A 22819-nucleotide genomic window follows, 5' to 3' on the forward strand; every position below is an offset into this window, starting at 1 on the left:
GAGACATTCTTTACATGTCCATTTTGGGCCTGATCGCAAAGGCCTGTTACTGCCCCAGCTCCGGCCTACTCCGTTTCTCCCTCTTGTCCTGCTCACTTTCTGGCTGTTCACGGAGTGTCGGGAGAGAGCTGAAACTCATAGCACGAGTGGGTGGGCACTAGCTGACTGGCACTGGGGGTTATCGATATACCTGCTTCGATATAGGTAGGTGACCAGTGCTTAATTTGTTTAAAAAAATATAATAAGTGGCATGGCCCAGGATATATTTTCAACTAGTGTCGTCTGCAAACACCAGCAAACAATAAGCACCGGGGTCTACCAGTGTGAATTCCTATGGCCTTTCTCACTTTTCATGACCCAGCTCCATGAAACATAGAGGCAGACCCCAGGCATGAATTTGCAAAAACAACCCAAGCAGGTGACTTAATAAATACCTGCAGTTAATGAAGCCACCACCCTCCCCACTGCACCGGCTACACCACTGATAACTATGCCCCTGGTTGCCATTAAAACCGCGAAGAACCTACTTTTCATTTACCATATTCAACAGTGTCACGAATGGTTGCTTGCCAAAATAATGTATACGCAAATATCGTCAGACATAATTACTGTCTCTTCTATATTGTTTACAAAAATATAGTCGATTTGGGTGTGGATTTTCTATTGAAAACTCCAATGCAACCATATTTTTAGATGAGCTGAGGCACAATATTCACGTCAGATAATTTCTGTCAATGCTATTTTAGTACCACGCCCTCTGGGGTGAATGAGTGATTGAGAGAGCACTCTTCGAATCCCGCCCGGGTGAATGAAACAGCATTACACGGTCACTGTCCTCCTCTCAGGACACAAAATGTGAGCGCATATGGAGTAGTGACGCATGGCTGTTGCTCAGTACTTTAGAGTTCCAAGCCCTGTAATAGCTTATTGTGGAAAGTGAGTTTGTATTAATGTGAACTCCATTGTTTTTAAATCTCTGTAGTTCCGCTCACCCTACCACAAGTCTTCCCCATGGTCAACTGCTGCCCGGGTGCTGGTACCCCAGAGAAGGTGACGGTCGGCTGCCTGGTGAGCAGCTACATTCCCCCGCCTGTCTCGGTGGTCTGGAAGTCAGGCTCCTCCATCATCGCCTCCAAGGACTCCTGGGACGTGCTCCAAACCAGCAGTGGTCGCTACACCAGCAACAGCATCATCAACGTCTCGCGCCAGGAGTGGCAGAGCGGTGACTTCAGCTGCGCTGTGAATCATGAGGCCAGCAACAGCACCATCACCAAGGGAGTGTCAGGTAAGAAGATAAAAGGAGGTGTTGGGGAAAAAATCCATCCTGAGCCATGGACACCCTCACCAAACTCTCAGCTTTACATAGCACTTGATAATATGTATGTCTTTCTTCGTCATCAACGCAAGGCAGAAGCTCCGAATCTGTTACTGATCACCGCCATCTTTTAGGAATGGATCAATATTTATTCAGCGGTTGCCTTGTTCTGTCCCACTTGGAATGATATAATTTGTGTTTATTTGGAGTTTACCTTTAACTATGTAGGATATGAGGAGGATCCAGCTGGATACCTGGTCCACCAGCTATACTTGAGCCAGATCCTAGATCTGGCCTAGACCTGGTGCACTATGCAGAATTTATCCCAGCGTTATTTGTCTGCTTTCCGTTTGAGCAGCAACCTGCAGGGAAGACTGGGCTTTCTGAGCTGGGCCTAAGATAAAGAGCTGATTTAAGCGCCATGTGCCCTTCTTTGGTTCGAGTATCATCCTGGCTGGAGGTATCAGGAGCCTAGCGCCTAGATGCCAATGAAATGGCAGGAAAGAAAGGCACACAGCTTTTTATCACTTCACAAGTACTTAAGAGAAACTATGATTTGGAGGCAGGCTTTGGTCAAGAACCCCAGTCTGTAAAAAATATGCATAGACTGTAAAACATAGTGACTTAGTTTCCCACGTCCATGTGTGATGCAACTTGTAGTCTCGGTTTTACAAAGAAATGAACGCAGCTAAAAGTCCCAGAAATTAAAGAATAAAGCTGGACTGGAGCATTTAGTTAGTCATGGATCTAGGAAACTTGGTAGGGCTTTAAGAATGCCAGCTGTAGCTGACTGTATAAGTAATTACACAAATAACAATTCAATGTCCTTATTTTATGGTTTAATATCCCAATGTAGGGTGTCAGAGCTCTTTACATCGCACATGTTATACTTAAACAAAAATGCATAGAAGTGTGTTAATCAATGTACTCAAAATGTTACATAAAACGATGAAGTTTAGAAGGTGGCAGGTATTGTCCGTACTGGTAGGCATTACAAGAAGAGTGCATGGTCTGGAGAAATGCAAACTCAGGAGTTAAAACCCAATGCACTAGTTGTGGTTGTCTTCACCAATAAGACGTTATTATTACTCAAAATAACCCTTTTTAGCAACCTTAGCATACTGACAGAATGAGAAAAAAAAACAATAAGGTTCTTAGTAAACCCTGCCCTCCAGTTTGCATGCAACGTCTTGATATTGGTTCACAGCACAGTGTGCTTTACTAGAAGGATTGCAAGTTATGACCTGAATGTAACTAAATAATCTTTGTCTCAAAAGCAGTAACCGGCTTACCCACCTACATAAATACAAATGTTTGATATGCATGCTACATGGTGTGCCTTGTAGCAGGCACATTAATCTTCTATGCTACATTATAAGTCAATACTGTGACTAGGCCTAGCATAGATCTGTCCAGGAGGTGCATTAACTACCAAAGGTCTCTTACAGTTATTATTACTACCTGAAAGTAGCTGGGCACACAAAGATCCCTGCAGCCGGTGTCTAAGGGGCATATGTAGGTAATTTCCATTTTGCGATTCCCAAATAGCGATTTTTAAGGAATCGCTATTTGAGAATTGCAAAATGGAATGTAGGTAAAAATTCACAATTTTTTTGCGAATCTCTAACATTCCTTAATTGGGATTAGCAAATTGCGAATCACAATTAAGGAATGAGTGTCCCATTCATTCCTATGGGCTAAGAGGCCCATAGGAATGAATGGGGATACATTCTCAAATTGCGATTTTCTATGAGAAAATCGCAATTTGAGAGTCGCAATTCCAAGGGTGCCAGGGTGTCCAAAGGGCAGCTGTTGCACCCCTGGAATGTGCCTCTAAGTACATGTGGCGCACCGACATGCCCTAAGGGCATGTCTGTGCGCCACATGGCACTTTAAAAAAAATGCATTTAGAAAGGGAATCGCAAAATACCATCTACTTGGAGTAGGTGGTATTTTGCGATTCCTTAAGCCAAAATCGCATTTTACAATTCACTCCTACATAGCATTTAAGGAATCGCAAAATTGCGATTCCTTAAATGCTTGAGCAAAATAAGGAATCGCAATTTTTGCGATTCCTTATTTTTCTAATGTGCACCTACATACCAAAGCAACGTTTGCGATTCGCAGATGCCGAAATTCGCCGAATTATTCGGCGTTTGCGAATCGCAAACGCCTACCTACATATGCCCCTTAATCCCATACAATACTTTAAAATGCCCCCTGTTTGTGACCAATTAAGTAAACCATAATAGACTTACAGTCACATTTGTCCTTGTTGCCAATTTTTTGATTGAAAAAAAAAACATGCATAAGTTGACTGTCAGACTACGCCCAATTTATAGGTTCCAATAGAATTTTCTCTTAAATTTCCAGTCCTACAGTAGGAACCTGATTTAAGCGCAGAATTGAAATATGGTGATCAAAGTTGTTGCCCTGCATGAGAGAGAAACCTATAAGCAAATTGAAAATAGCACGTCACCGTAATAAAATGAAATATAACAAGACCATGGAAAGGAGCTTCTGCATCCTTGCTATGGTGATTTTGTAAGCAAATGCAGTACACCAGAGCATGCAGTGTCCTCATCCACCAACAGGTGAGGGAAACAGTTGAGCACCAAGATGGATATTTCATAGTTAGACGGTTCTGGAAATTCTGACTGAACTTTCATTATTTCTTTCACCTGTTTTCGCTTCAATGGATGGCATTCCTCCAAATGAAAGTGGCTAATGACCTGCCTTTTCTCTTGCCAGTGAGCTCTGTGTGCTCAGTGCGTAAATCCACCATGGCGGTGAAGCTGGTGCAGACCTCGTGTCCAGAGAACGACGGCAGTGAGGATGTTTCTTTGGTGTGCTACGTCACCTCATCTCCCAGCAGTACAGTCCAGATAAGATGGCGTGAAGATGCCAATGAGGTATCTCTGCTTCCCACCAGCTCCCCTGCAACGCAGGCCGGCGACGGCACGTATTCGCTCAGTTACACTGTGCGTGTCCCCAAGGCCAAGTGGAACAAAGGGACTGCCTACAGATGCTACACAACAGATCCCAGAACCAAGAGGGAAGTGTACAGTGTTCTCACGCGGTGTTCAGGTGAGAAGGCGCTTTAGAGCTATGAGGTAACATTTTTGGAACTAACACAGAAACCAGTGCTTAATTTGAGCTGATGGTTTCCTGTGCTCGGCAACCCCACTTAAATCAACACTAAAACCAGTCCGCCACACAGAGGCGCTGTTTGTCTAATTTTAAGATGAGCACTTCAACAGTTGTTTAATAATTCAATATTCATTAAAATGGCTAATACCTGCCACCCAGGCCATTCTTATAACTTGGGGTGGCCAGGAATAATCTGTTTGTCACACTTGTAGGAGTGTGATGGTTAGTGGTTGCCTTCATACTGTCATTGGCAGCGCTAGCAGGTGCAACGGGAGCTGCAAGTAGCACTGCTCTCCTGACGAGGGCCCTGACACTTCTGTTTTTGCAAATTAAACACTGAGTCAGAAACAGGGGTAGATGTGTCTGCAGCGAGACACAGGCTGATTGATGCAGGATCGCCCGGGCAGAATGAGTCTGAAGTGATTCAACCCCTGCGGCAGTAGTACCAGGCAGGCACCAGTCTTACAGTGCTGTCCGGCAAGGCGTCCCTGATGAAGTAGCCGACCATGAGGGAGGACGAGTACAGCAATGCTCATGGCAGCAAACACATACTTACCTATGACGAGGAGTGGGAGGAGGTTGATGCAGTACACCTCCTTGGGGCAGGCGCAATCCACTCTACATGAAAGAGAGCCACATTTTGATTTAAGAGTGAATTCTGCGCGCTGGAAGTGATCATAGTTCTGAAATGACACAGCAGTGAGGAGTGAAAGCCATGCATTTCTCCTACAGTGACATCTGCTGTTTAGGGCCAGGATTGCTATTGCAGCAGTGTACCATCTTTGGTGAGAGTAAGTCAAGTACTGGCTGTACAGGTCCTTGAAGACGAATACCCTTAGATGAAAGTAACACCTGCTCCTTACCCTGTTACAAAGCCTCTCTCTCTCTCTCTCTCTCTCTCTCTCTCTCTCTGCTCTTCCGCATCTGTCTCTCTGCTTTCCACATACATGGGGTACGTACAGGGGGGGTTTTACCCAAAGTAAGTCACTGGGACCTGGGTCATAGTAGGTACTAGAAGGAGGGGGTCCCAATGTAGAGCGAATTTAGTTAACACACAATTAGATAATAATAACACAATTAAAGCATCCGAAATGTTTAATTCACAAAACAGACACAGTTAGGATATAGTATCCAGCATTTTTCAATATAAAGACGGTTGATTGGTGCCCAGGACGGGGGAAGTGGTCAAGTGAGGTAGGTGTAGGTAGGGAAAGTGACCGTAAAAACAGACAATAATCTGGAAAATTGTATCCTAATTTGAAGATACATATGAACACAAATCACATCAAATTAATTTAGTAACACATGCCCCGAACAATACATCAATGTTACAATTTTGCGGAAATGGGGGCTGGAATCCAGGGAATTAGTTGTCCCAGGGGATTAGTTGTCGACGTTTCGACCCACTAGGTGCAGGAATTCGTAGAACCCTTGCGGCGGGGTCTTCATCAGGACAGGAAAAGGGCTATCAACCTAACGGGTTACCGCAGGACATCTTAGTTGGAACAGTAGGCGTTTACTGGGGTTGAACATACATTGAGTTCAGGCCAACCGCGTACAGGCGGGGATCCGGGACGGCCCAGGGACGAGGGGCACAAGGAAATTCTTAAAACCAAGATTGGGGTTGAAATCAAGGTGGTCCCATTTGTTTAAGGCGACGTGGCGCTCGGGTGTTGTCGGTGACCGCTAAACAATTACGGTAGTATTCAGTGTTTGCCCTTTGGTTGAGGCGACGTGCCGCTCAAACTGGTAGGAATTCGCGCGGGGGAATAAATCAGCCCGGCGTCTCCGTGTTTCAATCAGCAGTCTCGGTAGACTTCCACATACATGCTCACTCGCATTCTCTGCCATCCTCTCGCTCTTCTCTGGCTTTTCCTCTCTTCTGTTTGGTTCATCTGGTTCATATCCTCTGATGTATTCTTTTTCACCCCCACTTCTCCCCTTTCTTTCTTTCTTTCTTTCTTTCTTTCTTTCTTTCTTTCTTTCTTTTCATTGCTTCCAATGTGTTATGTTCAATCAGAAATGCACTGAGGCAATTTAGTTTGTATCGTTACAAGGCAAACCTCTCCCTGCCCCTCACTATTTTCCAATGATGCATGTCTATTTCACATTCTCGGGCATATTTACAACAAAAGTGGTAGAGCGCGGGTTAGCTCCAAAATAGCTAACGCTGCACTCCGTCACTTTAGATATGCAGGGATGCGCTGCATTTACAAAAATGCAGTGCACCCATGCGTTTCTCCCTGCACTGTTCCCAAATTCAGTTGCCTAGCACCAACGCAGACATCCTTTGAGTTGAGGGAATGATTGTTTATGTTTGAGAAGGTGTCCCTTCCAGCACATAAACAATCACACATGGCGATGCGAAACTCCTATGTGTACTGCATGGTGCAGCACACATAGAAGTTGCAAATTGTAATTTTTTATTTAAATGAACGCCCACCGTAACACCCATTGCACGCCCCTTTCACGCTAAGCGTAGTGTGAAAGGGTGTCTTATTTCCAATGCGGCATTAAGCTATGTTAAGTGGCTGAACTCCACCTTGTTCATCGGCGTAACTCTGCTTTGCAAATAAAGCAAAGTCCCTATTGCCACAGAGACATCTGTAAAAGTGACATTCCAGTGCTGATAGGGGCTTGTAAATATGCCCCTCTCTTTGTTAAATTCGTCTCTGTCTCTCTGACCTCGTGCCAACTGTTAGCTGGAGGCAACAACATTACAGCAACGACAGCCAACATCCCATTCACCATATGTCAACCCCGCCTGCACATTTGTCTGCTACAAGACAGCCATATCTAACAGGAAGAGGGAATTTGAGGCCCACCGTCTCTGACTCTAACTCCCATCATATCAGTTCCTCAGTGGCCCACAGCCTTTTGGGGAATCTCCCAGGGTCCCCTGAGTCCTTTCACCTGTGCTAACAATGGCACCTGCCAGCTAGAGCTATCACATGGAAACTGAGTACTCTTCCACGAATGGCGACCACTTGTTAGGGTCACGCCTTTCTATCCGTGATGCGTGTTACTGGCACAGCAGGAGTCCTGGTCTTCAGGCTCCAAGTGTTTTTACAGTGAATCCCCAGGGAGCACAAACTACCTCTAACACCCATGACCAGTGCTAGGAATGTTTAACCTGTATTCACATGGAGTTTATCTTTCACCATGCGGGGATCTCAAGCTGTATTTAATCATGGCGAAAGACGCTTGGTACAAGATAGGAAAGAAATTATATTTTAGTAGTTTCAAACTAGTCTGAATTAGGAACGCAGATACCGAAAGCAGGTACAACAGTTTTATTCTATGAAACGAGGTGGTGCAGCTAATTCACCCCGTCCCCATCCCCAACTCACAAATGTCCTAACAGTAAATCGCTCTCTTCCCTTGACCCCTCCAGGTGCCTTCAACTGCCTGGGCATTGTAGTCTCGCTGCACCGTCCCACCGCTGAGGATGTCTTGATTAACAAGAAAGCTGGGATCACCTGCCGCGTCTCAAACCTGCCGGCAAGTACCGGGGCCGTCTTCACGTGGACCAGAGAGAAAGGCAACTGCAGAGCAGAGCCCGTGACAGAGGACCCCGAGCTGACTAGCAACGGCCTCTACAGCGTATCCAGCCGCCTCTCCACCTGTGCGGAAGACTGGGCCAGAGGCGAGCGCTTCACCTGCCGAGTGGAATACCCCGGTCTGAGGGAACCCATTGTCAAGACCATCTCCAAGGACCTCGGTAAGTTATCCACGTCTTAGAACGTCTTGGCTCTTGGGCTTCCCCTTAAATTGCAAAGACAATTTTAAATGGTATGAGTGGGTCATGCACTTGCAAAGTCTTGTCTTTTGGGCTTCCCACCTTTAAACAATCTATGTAGTTTCTCAATGTCTTAGTTGAAATTGTAGAATACATCTTCTTGTCAAAACCATGGGCAATGTCCAGGCAAGCCATGCATTCCTGATCTATTTTCCATTCTTTGAGAAGTTAGATGAATGCATGTGGCACCGCCATCTCAAGCTACCTGAAAATAAATAATCTTCTACCACTGTGCTCCACCTGCACTATGCACCGGTTTTCTTAGAATCTCCCTTGTTGGGCTGATAGATCTTCTCCTTTGGTAGTCAGGTTATCTTGACAGAAAATACATGGACAGACATGAAGCTGATGATACTAGAGGCTTACCTTGTCTTGCTGCATGTCTCCAAGAAAACCATGCTTGAATGCAACTATCGTGACCGCAAAGAAGAGAACCTCACCCCACCTATTGCATAGTTGATCATTCTATCTAACCCCAAACCATCTAGGCAATGGTGCAATTTTTAGGGCGCTTTTATGGAGTATCCTGCAGGAAGTGCTGTGTAAAGAAGTACTTATTTTGCTTTTCAGTCCTGCAGGCATACACATTTGGGTAACTATGTTCTGTTTCCCTTCTCGTGCAGAAGTGTTCGTCAAACCTCCCTCTGTCTATGTCAACGGGCCCCCCACAGAGGAGGTCTCCCGCAAAGAGATGGTGACCATGACTTGTGTGGCTAAGGGCTTCGCTCCTGAGGACATCTCCATTAAGTGGTTGCAGGCGGGCCAAGAGATATCCAGCGGGGCCTACGATACCACCAAACCCCAGGCCATGAAGGAGACAGGAGATTACATCTGCGTCAGCGTTCTACAAGTGGAAGCCCAGCTATGGGAGGAAAACACTGTTTTCACTTGCGTTGTTATACATGAAGGAGCGCCACACAACGTCATCCAGCAAAGCATTGACAAGTCTATGGGTAAACCCACTGTCGTCAACGTGTCACTTTCCATCCTCGACTCCACTTCTTCTTCCAAGTGCTACTGAGAAGAGGGAGCTTTGCTGCCCTTCTACACTCTTACACAATTCACTGATTTCTTACTCCCATCTCTCTGTCCTTCTACTTGTGGTACCCCGTTCATCCCATACCACCCCCACTGCACATTGTGACCTAACAGTGTCTAAAGTATACACTGGGATCAGACCCTCCAGCGTTTTCATTGTTTCTGGAGTTAACAAGTGCTTTCAAGGTTGTGTATGTCTGATTAAAAATCTTCTTACACTCAGAAGAAATTGAGTAAAACAACTTAATTCCCAGCATCTCTTTTGCTATATCGAATTCGGAGGAACAGTTACATATGTGGTGTTTTGACTTTTCTTGTTGGCTCAATGAAGGAATATAACAGGATATATGTGTATTAAAAGGTTAATTACAGTTTGATTCAATCAAATAGATAGAAATGAAAATAGAAGCAACGTAGCCTCTCCATTAAAAGCGATACAAATTCCCTAGGTAGAGTCAATTGCAATCTGTTTGTCGAGCATGACGTTGGTCTTGTTCTGCTGCCAATTGATGCACCCGAACAGACTGAGTTGCACTGATGTTGTTAGCTACATCAACGAACTGAGCTACATTAAAATTAATATGATGCTGGGGTTCAGCTCTGCAAACCCCGGGAAAACTCTAGCTGTAAACACCCTTACCCAGAATCAGAATCAAAACGACATATTCAATAATTATTAGAATCCAAGCTCCTTTATGCCCAACCTGTGACTTGAGCCAGCTAGGACTGTCCCGAAGGTGTCAACAGTGCAGCTTTCCCGCCCAAAGAGATTCTAGAGCCAGATGACACAGCAGTCCTAGAGTTGGACAAGATGCTAAGGCACTTTGGTATGTCAAGCCTACATTGAGGGTGAGAAAGGGGTGTCTCTATGGCTATTCACTGCTGAGTCTCAGTCAGATTGACTGCCTGCAAGAGTGCGCTGGTAACTCTCTGTGATGTCTCTCACACAGCAAGGGAAAAGAGACTGTGCTTGAGCTATCCGCACAATAGCTGGCCTTCCTTTTTCTTCAGTTCATTACTCAGTGGAAATAACGTATTAGGCTTATCATCACTATGGATAATTTTCAGGCTTCAGACAACAAACCCAAGCTCCAGCACACCAGACCCTGGTTTAAAGTGCCTTCCAATAATCTACCCCTAGTGCCATTACTTTCACTGCCACTTCCAATTTTACGTTCTGGATTTTGGGATTATTGGACTTTGTGGCCCTCTACAAGACGCATGTCTCCCACTGTTCTTTCCTCTTCGCCTCCTAGTGCACTGAGGAACTGAGAGGAGCTAAATGATGATGTGAAGCGTTCAAGGGCAAACGGCGCCCACCCTATGACTTCAGTGACTAATCCACTTAGAAAGCTGCAATAAAAAATGCCAACATATGATCTTCTTTTACGCCAGGAGGAATGAGTTCTGATTCCTCTTGAAAAACCTTCTCTATTTATTAAAGATTTTCTTCACCCTTGTCTGAAGCAATTCCAACCTTCCCTTCAGCATTGCGACACTGGCCCACAGCACTCTCAGCCCTGATCTCACTGAACGCTGCAATCTTACCATCAGCTCGAAAACTGTAAGCATGTGTCTTTTGTTGTAGTTCTTCCTAAGAAGCCCGCAGCAGACCCAAGGATTCTCAGCAACTGCTATCTAATCTCTTTATTACCCTGTCCTGCTAACATCTTGGAGCAAGCTGCCAATAAGGATGTATGACGGTACAACGCGTACAGTCACAACGCATCCCTTTACCACGCATCCCTTACAACGCAAGTCGTTACCAAGACTTGCGTTGGGGGCGCGGATTTCGAATAGTATAATTTACTATTCTAACACCAGTCCCCGTGGACCCTAGGGAAGGTGTTGGGATAGTAAATTTACTATTTTTAATCCTTTAGCGCCCTCCAGCGCAAGTCGTGGTAACGACTTGCGTTGTGAGGGATGCGTGCTAAAGGTACCGCGTTGTAAAAACTTCGTAGTAAACGATGTTTACCGCCAATAAGGATCTTTTGAATTAACTAGAAGAGAACTGCTTGTTGTGTCTTAGGCGGCTGGCCCTTTCCACCACATTGGACCATCCCTGGTGATGACCTAACAATGATGCTTAACCAGAGAGGCTCTGCAGCTCAAATGTTAGACCTTTCTGTAGCTTTCACTAGCAAGCAAGCCTTTAAACAAATTTGCGTGTTTCTATCTCCTAGAACCCACTCTGTCTCCTCTGAAGTAGATCCACTGACATCGTCCCCCACCCGAACTGTGGAGTACTACAAAGGTCATCCCTTAACCTGACCCTGTTTAACAAATACATATCCTCCTGACAAAGTTTTATTTGTTTTTATGGTCTGGATACCTTTTCCTAAATGGCCAGATGCTAGATCTTAATCTCTGTTTCCAACAATCCAGACAAAGGGTAATCCAACTACCTACCGTTCATGGATCAGTGCAGTTGCTTCATGGATGCAAATCAAGTTCCTCAAAATCAAATGTGACAAAACAAAAGAACTTCTTTTTGGTCAGCAGTCGATCGGTCAGACCCCTGCCTGATGGCCAGTCGGTTTGAAGCTGGTCCTGTCACCTGTAGAGTCATCCAAAACTCTTAATTTCACCTTTAATAAAAATGTTATTTGCAAAACAGGTTAACATAGTAGTTGGGAGTTGTTTTTCTATCCTGATAGTGCCCAGAAAGATAGTCCCTCTACTACATGTCTCAGACAGATAATCTGTTTTACACTTTTTGATCACTTCACATTTTAATTTTGGCAATTCCATTTATCTCGGATTGCCTGACTACCTCACTCACTGCCTTCAGGATATTCCCGATTCCGCCAACAGACTGATCTTGAATCTCCACTCTACTGTTTCTGTGACAGCAGCCCACCTCAAAGACCTACACTGGCTCCCCATCATCCAATGCTCCAAGTTGAAGGCCCCCTCTCTTGCTCACAGAGTTTTACACAACAGCTGACATACCTACTAAAGACTTTTTTTGGGGCCCTAACAATGGAATCCCGCCCTACGATCCCTCTCGGTAAAACTTATGGAAGTTCCCTGAATCAACAAGGTTCAGAAGGGTTGCCTTCCCTTCATTTATCTGGCCTCTAACATTTGGAGCTCCTTGCCTGTCTCTCTTAAATCAATTTGCTTTTCTGCAAAGTTCAGCAAAAAGCGCAAAACCGTGCTGTGTCAGAAACCTGAACGTAACTATCCCATTCCTTCCCTCTTCCAAAGCTCCCAGATGCCCTTCGAGGTATTTGACACGCTATAAAAACAGTATTAATATAACATAACATAGTTTTGATATTTCATATGTCAACTGTAATATAAAGACAGGCATGGCTTGCTCCTCCATGTATCCTCAATCAGTTGTTAAACTGAGCCTGAGGCATACATTGCTATGATAGCTTGAAACTCTGTAGCCTATGTTTGAGTCCCTGTGCCACAATTCACCAAGAAAATAAATACTTGATGAGGGATTTCAAAGTTATGAGCTGGTCATAAAGGCGGGTGTTTCTCTCAAAGGTACAGTGCATTTATGGAAACGTGTGTCTCAAGAATCGCCGAAGGGCCATTCAGTTACACTCCTCTCTAAACTTAAATGGCTGGTCTTGATAATGGTGCCTCACAAGATGTCACTAAAAGGTTAGAGAAACACTTTGCTCATACCTCTCTGATCCTCACCCTAACACGTTTCTCTAAAACCCACAAGCAGGTCTGTAAGACATGTGCTTCTTTAAGCCAGGCTCCGGTCACAAAGGGATGTGCCTGTCTGAAAATTAACTGCAAAAAACACAGTTGATGGACAGAATGTAGAACAATGTCATACATCCACCCCAGTACAAGGATCTGGGCCTAAATCCATCGTTTTTTTGCTCTCCACACCACCCTGGGTTAGACACTGGCTATATGCAAATCAGCTCTGACCCTGTGCCTCATGGGAACAGTCCAGTCCGAACTGCCAAGCCATGTCTTTCTCAGACCGGAATCAAGCATCCAAGGACCGGTTTCTGGCTATCAGCCTTCATCAGCCTGGATAGCTTGACTCCAGTGGTGTGGAGAGCCTGGGACTCACGTCTGAGCATACCCAGCCCACTCGGGGTGGAAATTGCAAAAAACACAGTTGATGGACAGAATGTAGAACAATGTCATACATTCACCCCAGTACAAGAATCTGGGCCTACATCCATCGTTTTTTTGCTCTCCACACCACCCTGGGTTAGACACTGGCTATATGCAAATCAGCTCTGACCCTGTGCCTCATGGGAACAGTCCAGTCCGAACTGCCAAGCCATGTCTTTCCCAGACCGGAATCAAGCATCCAAGGACCGGTTTCTGGCTATCAGCCTTCATCAGCCTGGATAGCTTGACTCCAGTGGTGTGGAGAGCCTGGGACTCACGTCTGAGCATACCCAGCCCACTCGGCGTGAAAATTTCAAAAAACACAGTTGATGGACAGAATGTAGAACAATGTCATACATTCACCCCAGTACAAGGATGTGGGCCTAAATCCATCCTTTTTTTGCTCTCCACACCACCCTGGGTTAGACACTGGCTATATGCAAATCAGCTCTGACCCTGTGCCTCATGGGAACAGTCCAGTCCGAACTGCCAAGCAATGTCTTTCCCAGACCGGAATCAAGCATCCAAGGACCGGTTTCTGGCTATCAGCCTTCATCAGCCTGGATAGCTTGACTCCAGTGGTGTGGAGAGCCTGGGACTCACGTCTGAGCATACCCAGCCCACTCGGCGTGAAAATTTCAAAAAACACAGTTGATGGACAGAATGTAGAACAATGTTATACATTCACCCCAGTACAAGGATCTGGGCCTAAATCCATCATTTTTTTGCTCTCCACACCACCCTGGGTTAGACACTGGCTATATGCAAATCAGCTCTGACCCTGTGCCTCATGGGAACAGTCCAGTCCGAATTGCCAAGCCATGTCTTTCCCAGATCGGAATCAAGCATCCAAGGACCGGTTTCTGGCTATCAGCCTTCAACAGCCTGGATAGCTTGACTCCAGTGGTGTGGAGAGCCTGGGACTCACGTCTGAGCATACCCAGCCCACTCGGGGTGAAAATTGCAAAAAACACAGTTGATGGACAGAATGTAGAACAATGTCATACATTCACCCCAATACAAGGATCTGGGCCTAAATCCATCCTTTTTTTGCTCTCCACACCACCCTGGGTTAGACACTGGCTATATGCAAATCAGCTCTGACCCTGTGCCTCATGGGAACAGTCCAGTCCGAACTGCCAAGCAATGTCTTTCCCAGACCGGAATCAAGCATCCAAGGACCGGTTTCTGGCTATCAGCCTTCATCAGCCTGGATAGCTTGACTCCAGTGGTGTGGAGAGCCTGGGACTCACGTCTGAGCATACCCAGCCCACTCGGGGTGAAAATTGCAAAAAACACAATTGATGGACAGAATGTAGAACAATGTCATACATTCACCCCAGTACAACGATCTGGGCCTAAATCCATCGTTTATTTGCTCTCCACACCACCCTGGGTTAGACACTGGCTATATGCAAATCAGCTCTGACCCTGTGCCTCATGGGAACAGTCCAGTCCGAATTGCCAAGCAATGTCTTTCCCAGACCAGAATCAAGCATCCAAGGACCGGTTTCTGGCTATCAGCCTTCATCAGCCTGGATAGCTTGACTCCAGTGGTGTGGAGAGCCTGGGACTCACGTCTGAGCATACCCAGCCCACTCGGGGTGAACATTGCAAAAAACACAGTTGATGGACAGAATGTAGAAAAATGTCATACATTCACCCCAGTACAAGGATCTGGGCCTAAATCCATCGTTTTTTTGCTCTCCACACCACCCTGGGTTAGACACTGGCTATATGCAAATCAGCTCTGACCCTGTGCCTCATGGGAACAGTCCAGTCCGAACTGCCAAGCCATGTCTTTCCCAGACCGGAATCAAGCATCCAAGGACCGGTTTCTGGCTATCAGCCTTCAGGCAGCCTGGATAGCTTGACTCCAGTGGTGTGAAGAGCCTGGGACTCACGTCTGAGCATACCCAGCCCACTCGGGGTGAAAATTGCAAAAAACACAGTTGATGGACAGAATGTAGAACAATGTGATACATTCACCCCAGTACAAGGATCTGGGCCTAAATCCATCGTTTTTTTGCTCTCCGGTCTGGGAAAGACATGGCTTGGTAGTTTAGGTCCAGATCCTTGTACTGGGGTGAATGTATGACATTGTTCTACATTCTGTCCATCAACTGTGTTTTTTGCAACTTTTACCCCGAGTGGGCTGGGTATGCTCAGACGTGAGTCCCAGGCTCTCCACACCACTGGAGTCAAGCTATCCAGGCTGATGAAGGCTGATAGCCAGAAACCGGTCCTTGGATGCTTGATTCCGGTCTGGGAAAGACATGGCTTGGTAGTTCGGACTGGACTGTTCCCATGAGGCACAGGGTCAGAGCTGATTTGCATATAGCCAGTGTCTAACCCAGGGTGGTGTGGAGTGCAAAAAAACGATGGATTTAGGCCCAGATCCTTGTACTGGGGTGAATGTATGACATTGTTCTACATTCTGTCCATCAACTGTGTTTTTTGCAATTGTCTGAAAATTAAGGCATGGATATAAAGACATATTTTAACAAGTTATGGTAGGGTTATGAAGGCATCTCCTTCTATAAAATACCACAACTAGTTTATGAATACCTGAATGTCTTCATTTTCGTCGGGAATTTGTAGAGAAATGCCCCTCAATTGGTTAGCAGTCTGCGTAGAAATCTATTCATTTAACTATTATGCCTATGGCTGTGAAAACATGCTTCTCTGCAGGTCATCGGAGTTCAGAAGGCATGCATCTGTTCAAGCTATGAAATAGTTATGAAGAGCAGGACACTAATGGGTTATGGCACACCTGGTTACATTGATTCTTATAAGACTCTCTGCTACATAGAACCATCTGGCTGCATTGCTTGACCTCCTACACTGTCTCAAAGTATAACATAAAGATAGACATTGTGATCCTAAACATAATAATCTGTCCCTGAAAACTATCTGAACTACCAGCCAATAAACAGTGTTTTCTCAGTCTTCTCAAACTTAAGGCTATTGAGATTATACTGGGGTTTACTTGATAGGGTATTTCAAGTCTTGATACTATCTATAGAGAGGGCGCAAATTCCAAACTCTTTCATATATATGTGGGCTAGTATTGAAAAGCATTCCACACAGCGGTGGTCCTCGCAGTGAAGCGATGTGGGGCAGGGTGGTGAGGGCAGGTCGGGCGGGAGGAGGGGAATTCGACAGACGACAGAATAAGGAAAATTAAATAAATAAATTCAATCCAGTTGTCTGTCGACTAACATACCCTGCCCCAATGCCCCATCACGCTTACTTGCACAGACTGTGGCTGATCCACATGCTAACTGGGTGGATGTGATCTGCCGATGTTAGGTTCTTGGTACATTACAAGATCTTCCCTCCAGGCTTTTATGTGCTAGTTCCATTACCTTGAATTGGAGCCTGGAAGACACCATCATACTACGAATGATTACCATGTCTGGTGACAACAGGGTTCAATAACACAGGTTCAGGTGGCTTGTAGCCTTATTTACAACCTCTGTGGCCCTCATTGCAAAATATAATTGGAGGACTAAATACTGTGAATTTCCATATGTATCTTGAGCAATACTATTATATCAACTAAGTCTTGACCTGGTTGTGAGGATACAACAGGCAATTTTATTCCTGTAAAATGTCAAATTTACCAGGCTTGCCCATTTAGTTATGAAGGGGCAGATCTTCAAAAAAGCAGAATGGTAAGTATTAACCACATAGTTGTACTTGAAGATACTCCAACCAAAGGTCAGAGAGAATGATAGCCCAAAAACAAGCAATCAGCCTTTGCAGGTTAACTTTCATTCAAGGCTTGCCATCCTCAAGGCTCTGCTTAGAGCATTCCTCACCTTCTCTGTAAAGCTGCAAACTACTAGATTGATGTCGGTGGCAGGTAGATCAAACACTAATGGGTACAGCCAGTGCTTAGTTAGTTAAAGAAAGAGTGCCAGTGCCCGAAGCTCTGCTCAGAAGCTAGTGGCTGGTGCAATTTAACGTCGGCATGCCAAATGCGAAAGCTGGTAGTCTTTAATCCACTACCAGACAGTCCATGCCCTCTTTTCTCACTCTTGCAGGTTCCTGCGTTCTCCCTTTGTGACGGTTTGGCCCTTTTTCTCTTCATCTCTGTTTCTGATCTGTATGTTTCCCTCTCTTGCACTTAGCAAACATCTGAGGCAGAACATAAGTGCCAGTCCCCATAAATAAGTGCTGGTGAAAACCACCTGCTCAAATTAAGCACTGGGTATTGCATAAGGAGTTGATCATGTGGTTGCATATATATGTTGAAAGAGGTGGCGGTAATGCTCGGGATTCTGGATCCATGAGCTGAGGTCCACAAATTTCAAACCTGTCCATTCTAAGCAAATAATGGCCTTGACACAGTCGTTGAAGCTCTTTACAAAATGTGACCAGAACTTGAAATGTCAAAAACCTCATATATTCTCCAGACATTCAAGCAACAGTGATTGGCTGTATCAATAGCAGCTAATAATATAAGTGAAATAAAGATTACAGGCTGGCCCTTATACCTGATCCAAAAGGCCAGTTTTCTCATCCAAGAATGCCACGTCAACTTTGTCCCTCACATTAAATCAGATTTATCATAATCAGGGTTACCAGGCAGGCCTAAGAATGATCATAAAGGCAGCTTAACTTTATCTTTCTGATTGCAAGGTTCACAACAGGTCTAGCTAAAGTGAGATATTCAGGTGAAAGCATAGTTTTTTAAAATAATAATATTAATAATCAAGCGATTTTTAAAGCGCATTGCATCTTCATTAGAAGCGCGCCAGTGCTTCAAGCGTCCCAGCGCTTAAAGTGGCAGATGGCTAGTCATAACTTAGCATCCTAAAAAACTTACCCTAGCTAAAAGAATCATTTTAAAAAGTAGAAATATAGGACTCATGATTATTTTAGGGATGGCTATAGCAGGGATGTTATGTTCAGAGAGGAGCCAACTCAGTTGCTCTCTGGCGGTAGTTACAAAACTGTCCAATCTTACAATCTAAATTACAAAATAAACGGGCACAGAGGATAACATTTAAATGTGTAACCCTGGAGAGGACAGGATAGCATTTCCTGTTTATCTCAGGAGCGAACAGGACGTTAGTTCTTCTTAGGTTTCTTATATTGAAGAAAAACTTGAATAGAATGCCCTAATATTCTTTAACATAGAAGAACATTTTTTGTAATGGTGTAATGGGTTTGAAGCGCGCAGATAGGCTGCTGTCTGTGCCCTCCCTCAATTCAATATTGAACTCTCAATTATTTTGGAGATCATCTTTTACAAGCCTCTTTGAGCAAACTAGCAGTTTGCTTTATCCTTTGCTTTCCTTGATTTTCTCAATTTTCATTCCAGTTTTGCATAATCCATTCTCACATCTCTTAATTCACTTCCAACCAATTTATTACTTGCTTGGGATTAGTTTTCATAGTTCTACTTGATGATATTGATATTGAGAAGTGCAGTGAGGGCAGTATTAAATTGTCTGAACAAATATATTCACAGATTGGTCGGTCCTTCTTTCCGTAAAGGCTGATCGCAGAGAGATCGAACATATCACCTGTCACATTGAACCAGTTGCTCATCATCTTTTCCTTTATTTTAGCACTTGGGAAATGATCAGACCAAGAGAGGGATGAGTGGCCCATACATTGGCTTATTCTTCCTCTGATGTTAAGATTCGGTCTAGTTGACCCTCCAGTTGAGTGATCACTTGAATGAGCTATCAAATGTTCATATCATTACAAACACGTCATCAAGACTGTACCCCATGCAATGAAATCTTCATCAAAATCTCTCTTTTTGCTTTGGCAGCATAAACAACTAACACAACACCATGGGGATTTGCAATTTATCCAAAACTTTAAAGATATATTTAGATCTAAATTGTTTAGGACTACTAAGTTCTCTATTGAGTCCCAGTTTTCGGTGGGTACAACCACCACCATGAAGGTAGCAAAAACAATCTGTGCAAGCGACAACCTTCTCACCCTCTTCCTGCCTCTATTTTATTAGGGACCCTAAAGCCCTGTAAGGGACCCCTGGGACCAAGCCTCAAAAGACCCCTGCACTTAAGTTAGGGATTGTCCACTGAGTGCCTGGTAGATCTAGTAGTGGTCAACCAAACCATCTAATAGTGCATCTATACATTTAGCTTAAAATGTCATCAACATGTAGCTCAATAATGATTCAGGCTTTGTGATCAATATTCCTTTCAACCCTTTATGTATCTGCCTCTACAAACATCATGAGCAGGCCACGAAAGCACACAGGGCCAGATCTACAAAGATTTATAGCATTGACAAATCCTCTGATTCAGTAAACCAGAGAGCCTGTGAAATCTAACCCCCTTTTTAAAGCCTATTAATCTCATTTAACAATTCAGAAAAGGTTTTCTGAAGTGTTAGATGGGTTTGAGAATCCATACAGATTTGGTATTTGGAAGGGGTGTGTTTAGGGTGTCCTTTCCAAATACCAATTCCTTATGGTATGTACTAATTCCTTATGGTATGTACTAATGTTTTGAGACCAAAATCTGATCCCAAAACATTATTATTTACAGACACATTAAAAAAGGTGGTTATCCCAAGGGACCCTTCCCCCTTGTGTATGTTAGAAAAAAAAATAAGAGTAGATAATGGTCCCCAGAGCACTGCTTACTCCATAAAAACATTCTAAAAGTTTAAATTTTTTAAAACACACTCTGTATTTCTGTTATGAAAATGGGCTGCATTTAAAAACAATATTGCTTTATTGAAACACACTCACAGACATGGTGTCTGCTGACCTCAGCAGGTCACCACCCCAGTGATTGTAGCCAATCGTTGTGGATCGCAATGTGCAACCTACCTCGTGCATATTAATGAGGTAGGTCAGATTGTGACCTCCATGAATGATGATTTTGTGAATTGACATATCAGTACATATATGTCAGTTGGCAAAATCAGAATTGATTTGGTAAATGTTAGTGCGCAATTTGTAACCACTTTTACAGAGTCTATTCTTAATACCCATACTTCTCTAAAATTCAAATACAGTTATATAAACCAATGTATGTATGTATGTATTTATTTTTGTACAGCGCATATGTCACCATTTGGTCTCAGAGCGCTGCTGAGTCTGAGTTGGAGAGAACAGGGGGCGGTGGGTTGTTTAAAATAGCCAGGTTTTTAGATTCTTGCGGAAAGTTTTGTGGTTGGGGTTAGTTCTAATGAAGAGTGGTAAGGAGTTCCAGGTGGTGGGGCCTATTTTTGAGAAACTTCTGTCACCATTTCTGACAGTCCTGACCTTTGGGACTTTTAAAAGATGTTTATTAGATGAACGTAGAGTCCTTCCCGGGCAGTAGCCCTGGAGCTTTCTCTGAAGGTATTTTGGCCCCTGTCCATTAATGGACTTGTGCACTAGGCAGCAGATCTTAAATTTGATGCGCTTTCTAATTGGGAGCCAGTGGAGAGTCCTTAGGCACGGGGCTGAAGGGGTACGAGGAGGGAGGTCAAGAATCAGCCTTGCAGCGGAGTTTTGCACGGTCTGGAGTTTGGTTAGGAGGCCTTCGTTCACATCAGCCAATAGTGCATTCCCATAATCAAGGCGACTGATTATGAGGCCCTGGATGAGGGGTTTCCGGGAAGCAAGTGGGATCCACTTGAAGATTTTTCTTAGGTTTCTCATCTGCCCAATGCAGGTATGAACCACTTTATTTATGTGTTGGGACAGAGTCAGCTTGTCATCGATGATGATACCCAGGTTTCTAGCAGACTTTTTTGGAGCTGGGCAGGGGCCTAGGGACGATGGCCACCATTCTTCCGACCAGATTTTATTGGCCTTGCCAAATAGCAAAATTTCCGTTTTCACGGCATTTAGCATTAAGTGGTTGGTACTCATCCATTCTTGGGTGGAGATCATGCACTGTTGGAAGCTCCCTTTGACATCTGAGTGGTTTGGTCCTAGGGTTATGAGGATCTGGGTATCGTCGGCGTAGGATACCGTCTCAAAGCCGTAAGCTTTGATTATTTTAGCTAGAGGTGATAGGTATATGTTAAATAAGGTTGGGCTCAAGATCGAGCCCTGCGGAACACCTCTATCATTATCCACATAAGATGAGGAGAAGGGGCCTAATTTTACCTTCGATCGTCTGCCTGTCAGATAGCTCTGAATCCATCTGTGAGCTTGACCCTCGACACCAATCTCAGTTAGCCGCTTTAGTAGGACGCTGTGAGAGATGGTGTCGAAGGCCGCCGACAGGTCGAGTAAGATTAGGATGGCCGATTGCTTGGCGTCCAGGGACAGCCGGATGTTATCTACAACCTCCAGGAGAGCAGTCTCGGTGCTATGGCAAGCTCTAAACCCCGATTGGGTGGAGTCCAGTAGCATGTTGTCCTCTAGATGTTTAGTTAGTTGGGTGTTGATTAGTGCTTCCATTATTTTGCCGAAGAGTGGCAAAAGAGAGATAGGACGGTAGTTTAATGGTTGCTCCGGGTCAGCATTGTTCTTTTTTAAAATGGGTCTTACAGTAGCTTCTTTCCAGGACTCTGGAAAGATGGCTTGGGCTATTGATAGATTATAGAGTGCCGTTATTTCAGTCATCATGGCTGGGGCTATTTTTGCCAAGATCTGAGCAGAAGCGGGATCACTAGGGGAACCTGATTTTACTTTTTTAAATTTATCTATGACTTCTCCCGCCGTTACAGTGTGGAATTCGAGAAGGGGTTTAGGCAGGGATGAGGCTTCCAGGGTAGGCAGATTGGATGGACATAAGAGAGTGTCCTTGGTGTTAGAGGAATCAGTCTCTCTATGATAGCCTTTATGGATTGTATCAATTTTATCCTTAAAGTAGGCGGAGAGCCTGTCCGCCCATTCTTGGGAGTCGGTGGTAGATGGTTGGCAGGAGGAGGGTTTAGAGAATTCCTTTACTATGGAATATAGTTCTTTATAAGAGTTGCCAGCCAGTACTATTCTAGTACCTAGATAGGCTTTCTTCGCTACGGCTAGGTGATTCATGTAGTCTTTATGTGCAGATTTGTAGAGCTGTTTATCCAGAGGCTCCTTTGTTTTCCTCCATTTGCGCTCAGTGCACATCATAGCCTGTTTCTTTGTTTTAAGGTCTGGTGTAAACCAAGGGGATGTTATATTTGGGCATTTAGTTTGCTGTATTGGGGCGATATGATCCAAAGCCATCGTAATTGCTTTGTCTAGGTCCTTTGCCACCTTGTCTGGGTCAGAGTTGAGGGTTATGGGGGGAGGCATGAAGGTACTAGCAAAGGAGTTTGGATTTATTTTGTTCCAGGGCCTGCTCATTTTTACATTTTTCGAGTGAGTGGATTTTATCGAATCAACTCGGATATTGAATTTTATTATCATTTGGTCAGACCAAAGGATTGGGTAGAGTTCCACAATTTGAACTGCCTGCGAATTGGTGCAAAGGAAGTCTAGGGTGTGACCT

The 22819-nt window shown here is 44.5% G+C and overlaps 1 gene segment (V, D, J or C); it reads left to right on the forward strand.

Moving 5' to 3' along the window:
- Positions 1-1011: 1011 nt before the first annotated feature.
- LOC144752752 (Ig alpha-1 chain C region-like) lies at positions 1012-9285 on the forward strand. The segment is given in 4 exon segments: positions 1012-1285; positions 4067-4402; positions 7860-8186; positions 8888-9285. Coding segments are annotated over 4 exon segments (1335 nt in total).
- The last annotated feature ends 13534 nt before the right edge of the window (positions 9286-22819 follow it).

The sequence above is a fragment of the Lissotriton helveticus genome, chromosome 5_1, assembly GCF_964261635.1.
Source record: "Lissotriton helveticus chromosome 5_1, aLisHel1.1, whole genome shotgun sequence".
NCBI lineage: Eukaryota > Metazoa > Chordata > Amphibia > Caudata > Salamandridae > Lissotriton > Lissotriton helveticus.